The 11,804-nt window shown below is 35.1% G+C and overlaps 1 protein-coding gene across 2 annotated transcripts in view; it reads left to right on the plus strand.

Annotated features, from left to right (window-relative positions):
- mib1 (MIB E3 ubiquitin protein ligase 1) overlaps positions 1 to 8,640 on the plus strand; it is a 111,344-nt gene extending 102,704 nt beyond the window's left edge. Inside the window, exons 19-21 of one of the 2 annotated variants that reach the window (XM_052023327.1) lie at positions 1,129 to 1,215; positions 5,935 to 6,035; positions 7,752 to 8,640. In XM_052023327.1, coding sequence (XP_051879287.1) covers positions 1,129 to 1,215; positions 5,935 to 6,035; positions 7,752 to 7,892 — 329 coding nt within the window. In that variant the 3' untranslated portion in view covers positions 7,893 to 8,640. Of the gene's footprint in view, positions 1 to 1,128; positions 1,243 to 5,934; positions 6,036 to 7,751 lie in introns of both variants that reach the window. The other variant, XM_052023325.1, reaches the window with a different exon arrangement.
- The last annotated feature ends 3,164 nt before the right edge of the window (positions 8,641 to 11,804 follow it).

The raw sequence follows: 11,804 nt of genomic DNA on the forward strand, positions 1-11,804 counted from the left end.
TTGTTGCCTTATGTGCAGCAATAGCAACAGGAGGAAAAAGGAGGCAGCAAATAATGTCACACTTCATGGACATGATTTCAGGGTACTCCTTGAATGCTCATGAAGACTCCATTCCAGTTGAGGACATAGAGAGAGTCTTTATGCAAATTCAGCAAGACCTTTCACCCAAGTCTTCATGGTGATATAGTTGCTATGTTGCCATTTCTCCATTACTCATCATTGTGGTGTCTCCTTTTGCACAAATTATGAATTTTATTTCTGCATGACAGGATTACTTCCAATTATGTTCAGAAGAGTTAGAATTCAATTGAGCCAAAGTCCTAGATCTTTCATTGCTCATGGATCCACTAATAAGGCCTATATTTGCTTGAATTGAAACAGTTGCTTTACAGTAAATTGTCTGAACTGAAAAGTCATGCCAACATCATTAAAATTCCTAATATTTTATCATGCATAGATTTGAGTACTCATAGCTTCAGTCATTTTTATTTGCTTGCATATCCCACTACTTGGTTAACAAGCAAGTCTCAATTTATGTCCTGATTTTTAAAATTTCCCTCTTTCACTAGTTGATCAGAACATCCCTTGGATCCGTTCAAATGAAACAAAACAGTCTGCGGTCTCTTGTAAACACGTGCACCATTACTTTTCATCAGATGAATTGATAACAATATATGAGTGTAAATTGTCTCTAATTACACTCTGTCTCAATGGGTCAGGCTAGAAATTAGAATCTGTTTGCCCCATTTGGAGATTTAGAATCTAAGAACTGTTTGATCCACCATTCAAATAAGATTGAGGCTGATCTAACCCTGATCTAATCTTTTAAGTAGCTTAGTTATGTACTGGAACTTGACCTGTGCTGGGATTTGGGACAATAAATTTGATACGAATATGTTATTAAGACTCTGATATCTGCGTAAAATGAATAATGGGCTGATATGTACATTAGTTAAGGGTCTGATATCAGTTTAAGAGCCTTTTTTTTAAATGATCAGGTGCTGGGCTTGTCTTGTTTGGATTGTCACCTGCCAATAAAACATGTGTTTTTTGAACTAATTGCAATATGTGTAGATGGTAAGATGTATGCAAATAGTTAAATGGGTAATTTTTTTAAAACTTTCTCAGATTGTGCAAGCCTAATGAAAAAGTGTGTGCAATGCCGGGCAGTTGTGGAACGAAGAGTGCCTTTTATCATGTGTTGTGGTGGGAAAGGTACGGAAGATTCCAATGATGATCTTAGTGAGTCACTTCTTAACACAATCCATTTTTTATTTTCTTTGCATTCATTTCTTGATATATTTTAAGCCCAATATATAAATGGGGCTGAATCTAAAACTCATTCCATTTTCATCACTGTGGTATCATGAAATGATATGTATGTGACAGCAATTTGACTGTAATTTTATATGCATGTAAGTGGATAGATTACAATTTAGGTGAGCAAAATTAGGACTCTGGTATTGAGAACACACAGCTTAGTTAAATCGTTTCTTTATTAAATCTTTAGATGTTTTTCTTCAGATTTGTGATGGTTTGATTAGGGAGCTGATGAGTTTGGTACAGATTTTACATTTAAAGAAATGTAATCCACAAATGTAATCTAGAAAAAAAGAGAGTTGCCATATATTAGTCTCTCAGTATCAGGGTACCTAACAATCTGATATTTGATGTCATTGCATTTTTTTCAAATATAGTTATTTTTGGCTGAAGGTTTTAGTTTGATGAGCAAGATTGAGTCTTGATAATGAGTGCTGATAAGTTTTTCCATTGCACTTGGTATCAGAACGAAGCTTAAACTGCACGATAATTCGTCAATGTTCTTATCCCAAAGAGAAGATCTGATCTTAACTGTCAAGAATGGGAACCTTGGCTGACTTTTTTCTGTCCCCCTCCTACCTATATCATTATTATGTGTTTTAATGCCTTTAGGTGGGCATTAACTCTTAAACTTAGTGATGCTTCTTTTTTGGAGTTTGTTGTTGAAAGTGTCAAAGATGAGAGGTGATATTCTGCTTGTGCTGTACTGAATGAAAGATGCTATTAAGTAACCCTACTGCTTCCAAAATTTGCAAAAGGAGGTTGCATTTATCAGAAAATCTGGGTCTCATATGATAAGGGTCCTTTTTAATATTTCTGATTGTTGTATATCATTGGGGTTTTTTTTAAGCTGCTGTCGTATTAAGTAAGAATGGCCTGATCTTAATGGTAAAAGTCAGCAATTTTGAATCTGTCCATGAAAATGCAGTATGTAATTACCCCTTTACATTTGATTCAATTGTTCCTGAAAATGCATCCTGAATGCTCAGGGAAGGACCAGTCTACAATTATGGGGTATGCTAGTCAGCACTTGGAATAATGGATAAATAATTTATGAGGAATGTTGATGTAGCATCCTATTACAACAGCCAGATGTTGCTAATCATTTAGAAATATGTTGGCATATAATATTTTAAAATGTAACTTAATGCCTAAAATATTATAATATTATATGTAGTATTATAATAGGACCTGTACTTTTGAAGGAGGCTGGAAATATTTACTTCAGTTTTTTTTTTGTAATTTATATAACTGACTTGGATGAAAGCCCCAAAAGAGTGGTTGCTAAATTTGTTAATAGCACAAAGATCAGTAGGGCAGTAAGTTGTGAAGAGGCATAAGAAAGTTACAAAAATGTATAAATAGGTTAAGTGAGTGGGCAAAGATCTGACAAATACACTTATAATATGATAAAATGTAAACTTGATCATTTTGACTGGAAAACTGAAAAAGCACATTAAATGGTGAGAGATGACAAAGCTCTTAGATGATGCAGGTGTCCATGTGTATGATTTGCAGGTACTTATTAGAACAGCTAGCAGAATTATTTGTTTATTGCTAGGGGAATTGAATCCAAAAGTGGGGAGGTTATGCTTGAGCTTTATAGGGCATTGGTGCTACGTCACCTAGATTACTGTGTACAGCACTGAACTTGTGTAAGGAGGCATGTTAATATGTTGGAAGCAATTCAGACTAAGTTAACTAGATTGGTAGCTGGAATGGGCGGTTGTCTTGTGAGGAAGGGTTGGACAGGCTAGGCTTTTATCCTCGTGTTCAGAAGTGACCTGATTGAAACATAGAAGATAGGGGTCATGGCAGGTTGAATGTGAAGAGAATGATTCCTCTATATAAGAGAGACTTAGGGATCATGGTTTAAAAGGAAGGGTCATCTATTTAAGATGTGGCAAAAGGTTTTCTCTGAGGGTCATGAGTCTTTGGAACGCTCTTCGTGAAAGGGCAGTGAAAGCAGTGTCTTTGAATATTTTCATGGCAAAGTTGTATAATTCATAAGGTTACTGTAGCTATGGGATTGCAGAATTGAGGTTACAATGTGATCTTTTTGACTGGTATAGTAGCCTTGAGGAGCCAAGTGATCTCTTCCTAATTTGTATGTATGTTCATATGCCTGATATCTTAAGATTTTCTACACCACAGATGGCTCTTAAATAGTTTGATAAAACATAAATACTATGTTCAGTAATATTGATTGCTTAACATGATAGCTTGGACTATGCGCTTATCTATCATTCCCTTGCTGTCCCTAATCCTTCATAAATTATTCCCTCTGCATTAGGCAGACCACAGCCTAGCTTCTATTTGAGTATGTTGCTACCCATAACTTGAATGGCCTGATGTATTTTCTAGTTCAGGTGTTGGTTTAAGTCACCAATGGCTCTCTGGGTTTTTCTCTATTGACAGATTTCATTCACTATGCATACAATTTACCTATGCATTGTCTAAATGTCATTGTACAATACCAACTGTTTTTATATAACTTAGTAAAACGCCTTATTCAAGAGTGCTATGTTTTTAATTCTTCCTCTTCCTGAGCTGGCTTCTTATATTTATCACATCCATAAGTAGCAGGATTTTTAAAAAATTCAGTCTCTCTCAACTAATTCAGATTAAGTCAATATCCTTCACGGCTCTTGCAGTAGCGGATCTTTTACAAGTAACTAGCACTTTCTTTGAATAAAAATATCTGTTCCTGCAAATGTTGGAAAATCACTAGTTATGGAGGACATTTTCACAACTTGAACACTGGTTTTCTAGTCAACCTTCTTATTGTAGACTCAGGATACTTTGCACTTCCATTATATGGAATCTTGGACAATTCTGCGATGTATCTTGATATGACTTTTTAAATGATGATCTGGACATCTAGCTTTCATTCCTGGAAGCTGAGCATCTGTCCATTCTGGAAGAAGTTCTGCTTAATTTCTGGTAGCTTAGTTCAGAAAATCATTCACTTCCTACTGCAGGCCTATTACATAAAACTGTCCATGTATGGACAGCTTGGCCATCTCACTTAGAGGAAATAAGAATGGAAAGGCCAGAAGTCAGATTGGTGTACAAATCTATTTTCAGTCAAAAAATGCATAAAACCAAATTGAGCACCAGATTAGGACACAACAAAGTCACATCCATACCACCTGACTCTGCAGGGAATTCATTCCTAACATCTGGGAGCTAGTGCCAAATTTAAGGGAGATGAACTGCAGACATCAAACAATAGTCTGACATAATCACGGGATTGCACAAGTATAATTGCTGGCCAAGGTGCAAGACTTCTCCATCTCTGAACATATCCTGTTCCAACACTAAGATGACCACATCAGCTTCAGTGTACTGTGGTATACCATTGCTACTGTGGTGCTTCTGGAAGCCTTGGTGCTGCTTCTGAAGCCCTTGTTATTTTTAGGCAAAGAAAGACTTAATTACAGTGGATAGTCATCTTACAAGTAACAAACTAGATCTCTTCCAAAAGTTAAAGCAGTGATGGTAGTAAGGCTGGTGTACTTCAGTGGAGACATGAGACTGCAGATGCTGGAATCTGGAGCAACAAACAATCTGCTGGAGGAACTTAGTGGATCAAGCAGCATTTGTGGGAGGAAAGGAGTTGTTGACTTTTTAGGGTTGAAACCCTGCATCGGGGGTTTGGATTAAAATGTTGACAATTCCTTTCCTCCCACAGATGTTGCTAAACCCTCAGGGTTCCTCCAGCAGATTGCTTGTTGCTGGTATACTTCAATGTTCATCACCAAAGGCAGGTGTACTTGAAGGTTCATTGCCAGGGGTTGTTTTCCCTGGAGTGAAAGAGGCTGAGGGGTGACCTGATAGAAAAATATAAGATTATGAGAGGTGTAGATTGGGTAGATAACCCAATTATGGGAAAAAAAAATTGATTATCAAGAACAAGAGGGCATAGGTTTAAGGTGAGAGGAAGGAATTTTAAGAGATCTGAAGGATAATTGTTTTTACACACAGAGTGGTTGATATCTGCAGGCGATACAATCAGATACAATTAATAAGTTTAAAAGGAATTTAGACAGACACTTAGATACGGGATAGAAGGATACAACCCTAATGTAGACAAATGGGATTAGTGTTGATGAGGAGAAAAGTCGGCATGGATGTAGTGGGTCCCATTTCTGTACGATTCAATGATAAGTGTGAGACCACTGACTAACTGGTCTAGTGTTGAAGGATGTAGCTGCCAGATTAGGCATATAGTTGAACATGCACTACACCCACCAATTGTGTTTGATGAATTGTTTAAATGGTACAAAGTGAGTTGAAACACTAGAAAGCTCTCACTAGACTTTTTATTTTGGTTTAATGTGGCATGGTAGCCAGTGAGGTTAGAAGGATTTTGAGCGTATGACAGACTCTTTAGCACCATACAGATTGAACTACTTAGCACAATATACTTGAAAATGAGAGAACCATTATAAATGCAGTTGACCTAACTTTTTTGTTTATAATACTGTGAAATTTTACATAATTCAGTGGGGAAAAAACTCACTGTAGTATTTTTTTATCATTACCAATGGTTTAAACCGAGGAAAAATCTATTTCTGAAATGTTTGAGTAAAATGGGCTCTTGAATTTCAGGTAGTGGAAATATTACTCCTCTTCAGCGAGACAAGGACAATACCAATGTCAATGCTGATGTACAGAAGCTCCAGCAACAGTTGCAGGATATCAAGGAACAGGTAAAATACCACTGTGAATGGGGGGAGAAAAGGGATTTAATTGTAATTTCTGGTTTCAAAAACTGGAATCCAAACATTTAATGCTCAGTTTTGTAAACCGTACAAATTGAATTAGGAAGTTAAGCTTTCAGAAAGGATTCTAACAAACAACTGGTGTCCATTCCAAGTTCATCCTGGGTCTCCTTTTTCTTTTTTTAAAATAATAGTTCTTGAAGATTTCTACAGATTACCCTTCCAATTTGGTAACCTTATTGGGAGTTTGGGGGGGAAGGCACTAATTTAATATATTGCACTGAATTTGTGACATAGATTAATTGAAAAAAAACATTTGGCTCCACTGGGTTATAGTCCTGTTTGGACTAATTGATCAAGAAATGTGTTGCAGAGCTCTAAAACTGAAGCATTTATAATCCTCAAATTATAAGAGAACGATGAGCAAATACATACCAGTATTTAAATAATGCCTCTAGAATCTTGCAGCTGTATCCATGTGCATTGTTATCATTATCTAAATTAAGTAAGAAGAGGTTGTATTTCTGAGATAATCCGGGTCTCATAGTGTCCTTTTGTAATATTTCTGATTGACTAACAAAATCAGGCCATTCTTACTTTATAAACAACATATATAAAGTAAGAATGGCCTGATTTTGTTAGTAAAGGTCATCAAGTTTATGACATCTGTGTGTACGTAATCAAATCTGGAGGTCTGGAACTTAACTCACCAATAATTGGTGCTATTTCAAAATGCATCTTGCTGAGATTCTCCAATATTTACCCTGGATTATTGGCTCTTGGATCCTACATCAGGTTAGACCTGATGTAAGATCTGCAATCCTCTTGGCTAAGGGAAAGGGAAGAAAGCAAGTTCCTTTCTCTTCAATGTCTTTAATGACTTGATGTTTTAAAGTGTTTTTAATTGTTTGTTCTTAAATATAAATTTTGAAATATTTTAATTGGTTCTATTTCAATAGTTTCTAAATATTTTTGGAATGTTAGAAACATTGCAAGATGTTTTAAAGGAAAAACCCAAATAGGTTTTACAGCTGTCACTTATCAAAGCTGCCAGCAGAGTTTCAGGTAGGGTTTCTTCACTGTGTCATAGAAGGCCCTGCCATGGTTCGGGGCTTTGTTGCTGGATTTAAGGACCCTATATTCCAGCAAAAATGGTCCTGTGCATTCAGATCAAGTAAGTTTGGATGCATTCAGATCAATTAAGTTTGGATTTGGGGTGATTGCAGCTGATGACTGTGCCAGCAAAATCTTACCTATTGTCTCCTTCAAATTCGGTCATGGAGTAAGTCCAACTACATGTGGGAAGTGGGTTCTACTGGCTTGGCTACAAATTACTTACAATTAATTTAGCTTACTGAGAATATCATGATTATGTGTAAATGGTTACATATTTGTTTTTTTCCTGTTCATTGCACTTAAACTGCATAGTTTATTCAGTTATGTAATCCTGTGAAGTGAAAGTATAGAATGATGAGGAAGGTACTGAATTCAAACCTTGAATGATTACCTGATTCAGCCTTCATAGTTAATATTTGCATGCTGCAGAATTCCTGTTATGCACAATCACTTTGGTAGAATCCCAGTACATATCAGTAAATCAAAAATGAAAAACCAAACTCTAGATTGCTATCCTGCTAAAATGAAGTGTATTTGATGTTCAGCAGAACACATAGTTAACAGTGTTTGATGTGCAATCTGTTTCAGACTATGTGCCCTGTTTGCCTGGATCGTTTGAAGAACATGATTTTTCTCTGTGGACATGGGACATGTCAACTTTGTGGTGATCGAATGAGTGAATGTCCTATCTGCCGCAAAGCCATAGAACGCAGGATTTTACTATATTAAACTGAGAAAGTATTGTCTGAGTCTAAAACGGAGCACTACACCTGTATCATAGTCCAAAATAAATTATTTTTGGTAGTCCTTTTGTTTGTAGTATCATAGTTGGATCATAAAGTCTGGAGCCTTTAATATGTTATAATGTTACAGTATGGGAAATTGAAAATTTATATGTGCAGTTCTTATAAACATCAAAATGCCTTGTTCCGGTAATTTGTATGGTTGGTATCAGCTCTCAACCTAGGCCCTGATGCATCCAATTGCATTCCTGTAGTTGATAAAAAGGCTCTAGGCTACAATAGGAAGATAGTAACAAGTTTTTTTTGTCATACCTGCTGAGTGCATAAAAACATTTTCTTGATATTGTGTACAACAGTAACTAGTTATTTAAATTTATTTTAACAAATTCACAATACATGCATAAATTCTTGAAAATGTGTTTAGGTTTGCAAACAAATTTCTGTTACAGAGATGCTTATAACTCAGCAAGACTAATTTTCTAGAAATAAAAATAATAGGCAATGGTTTATCATCTGCATGGTCCAGAAACCCAACTTAAAAAAAAAACGAAGTTATATTGTAAAACTATTTAAAGTTTGCGATCCTGTTAATCTATTTTATCTGGAATACAGGTGTTTAAAGTGTGCTGTTTTAACGAGAATAATACCTCAGCAATTAATAAGGTGCTATTCTGTGTTAGAATTGAGAATTTTAAGTCATTAAAATGTACTTTGTTTATGCTATCTAATTTTAATACTGCAGTATTCTCATTTTTTTTTTCCTGCATAAAACAGGCATCCATTATAAAAATCCCCTTTAGTTTGTTGGGTCTATCCACCAAAAGAGCATGACCTATGGAATTAGAATGTCTTGTTTTTGTAGTACCTTGACTTTGTTGGTGAATTAGTATTTATCAACATTTGAGAAAATGCTAAAATAGTAGTGTTTTAAATACAGCACTGTAAAGGCCAAAACAGGTTATGTTTGGTATGTGCTGCAAAAGGGAAAATAGTAGATCTGAGGTTTATAGTCATTCACAAGTAAAAAGCAGTTGAAATCCTGCAATTCAGTGATTTATAGATTTTAAATAGTTTGGGCCTTGTACTGACAAAAATTAACACAGTTTATAAACCAATTGAAATTCTAAGTTATATTGTTAATTTGGGGAGGCAGGTGATCCTATATTTTTGCATGTTTGGATGATCAGTGTATACTAGTTCAAATTCTAATCATGATCTTCATTGAGCCATTTAAATGTTGATAGTGTTACAGGCTTCAGGCACATAAAGATGTATAAATAGCAGATTTTCTTTGAGCAAGTGCCTCATCTGTGCTTGGCAGCACTTCACACAGCCTAGCAAAAATTGGAAGCATGCTCTAATGCATACACCAAGATATTTTCATCACTGGACTGCTCAAATATTGATGATCTTTAAATACAAGCCATCTTATTTGTGGTTAGTTTGCTGTGGCTCTGATAGGTTTAAAAAGAAATAATTTTTGAAGGAACATAGTTTATGAAATTTAGTTTAAGGTGGATTATTGAGGTCCACACACTTGTTCTCTTGTATTTTATATGTTAATGCCATTTAAACAATTTGGCTCCAAATCAACTGGATATACATCCTTCTACAATGTATAATTGCACCAGCCATCCATTGTCTTAAGTGCACAGTTATATTTTGCAAAGAGAAGCTGTACAGTTATACTTTTATCACCTCCTTTCTGCTGAGATGAATATTGCATCTTGGAGATTCAATGCCATGAGCTTCAAGACTTCATTATATGGAACAAACCAATTTTAAAGTTCCAATTCCAGATTGGATATGAATTAAAATGACTTCCATCAAGGGCAGTTGAAGAAACTGGATCAGGAACAAGATTTGAAACAGCATTGAAATTATTTACAATAAACTTTAGCAGATAGAAATTATTTAGCAATTTTATATTTGCTTTGAAATCTTTGGAGTATGCAAGTTTCCATAATGTGTTTCTAGTAAATCATGACACTGGCACATTGATAAAATAAATCCAGCAAGGTTCTTGGCTTCTTTCATCCACAATAGCAATTCTGAATAACAATTGAATACCTAGCAGCAAATTGAATAGTTTCAGCCTTATTTTGAAAATGTAAGGGGAAGCCTTTTTCAATATCTGATTATTTGTGCCTCCTGTGTCTTGATGGTGAAATGTTTTTCTAACTGCTCTGTGGTTTCTGAGAAATTAGCAGCCTGCATGATGATCAAGGTTTTTTTTAATTTTACAGTTAAGTTTTTAGGATTATACTTTAATACAACCTCGTAATTGATTTTCAGAATGGTTGAATGATTTTAACTATTTGGGTTAGTTTAATTGTACAAATATTTTGAATTTAAAATTTGTTGAAAAATGTGGAAATAAGAGCGTTTGTACAAGAACTTTTGTTTAGTTGCATTTCATAATTGAAATTAATGATTCTAAATGTCAGTACTAAACTCTTAGCTTTGCTTGGTAGCCTAAAGATCAGGAAACCTCAGTACTTTCTGATTGTCTCAGATAGTCTGTGAATGTCTCTTTCTTACTGATTACAGTTCTGCCTTTATTGTCATTGAAAGTTTGGCACCATTTCAACCATTATTCACACTATCTGAATAAATTCTTGAGAGTTTTTGAATGATTAAAATAGCCCGTCATAAGTGACTTCAGTAAGTTTAGGTCGAACTGCAGTGATGGGAGTTGAGGGTTGATGGGGTGGGGTAGGGAAGGGAGAAGATTGTGATGATGGGTTGTAAGCAAGGAGAACATTTAAGGGAAATCATAATTCTTAACCTTGACTCTGTTACTTACAGTAGGATTCTGTCAAATGATTGTTCAGATTGAAGTGAGATGTATTTCACAAGTAAGACTTATTAATTTTGCTACTCTGCAACTTTTGCTATACTGATTGCAACTGCAGGTTTGCTTTGCCTCATAAGCTATTCAATAGCAGTGAAATACACTATGGAATAAGAATAACTGCTTTGTGATAATTTAGAATTTTGCCTAAAGAGTTGATGCTGTAGTTTTTTTGTTAGTTGCTTAATCTTTGGTATTTCGTACATGAATATCTACTTAACATCAATTTTGTGATAGAATGAACTTGTGTGTAAAGTTGGTAACTCATTAATTTACTGGCTATTCATTATGTTGTTATAGTATGTATAGTTATAATGAAGTTTTTGTAATGTTCATGCAAATTGCCTGAAAATACATGTTTTGCCAAATCACTTTATATTTAAACATTCAAATGCTAGTTGCTAATGGATAAGTGGACATTTTGACTTTTATTTCTACTCTTTTAAGTACTGCCTTGTTTTGTCTCTGTTTTGAGAAGAAATTTATCTTGTTTAAAGCAGAGTTTCCTTTGTCGTATTCCTTACAACATCAGTGTGGTGGGGTAGGAGTGGGAATTAAAGAACTTCCCCTTTTAAATTGGGTGAATTCTGACCAAACTGTCTCACTGTTCATTGTTTTTGCTATGCTGTTTAGTGTCTGAATGCAGCAGTACTGTGCTTGTTAATGAAAATTGCACAACCAGGTCAAAGCTTTAGAAATAAAATCTCATTTATATCCCTTGGTTAACCTGCCTGGTGTGATTTTAAAATCTAAAAGAAGGGATACCATTTAAATCACTACTCGGGCACAACTAATGTTCTTCCATCATCCACCGCGCAGGATCTGTAAGTGGTCTTGAAGTTCACTTAAAACAGTTAAAGAAATACGTACTATTCCAGACCATTACATTGAGGGCAAGTGATGATTCTCTTCAAATGGAATATAATTATGAATAAATCTAAGATGTTGCATTAGAACACTTTTTAATGCTACCATGTGGATATAATTTCACTGCATAAATCTCCACAGCATTTACTCTGTACTTTTGATTTCCAAAGCCTCCAC

Source organism: Pristis pectinata, chromosome 9 (assembly GCF_009764475.1).
Source record: "Pristis pectinata isolate sPriPec2 chromosome 9, sPriPec2.1.pri, whole genome shotgun sequence".
NCBI lineage: Eukaryota > Metazoa > Chordata > Chondrichthyes > Rhinopristiformes > Pristidae > Pristis > Pristis pectinata.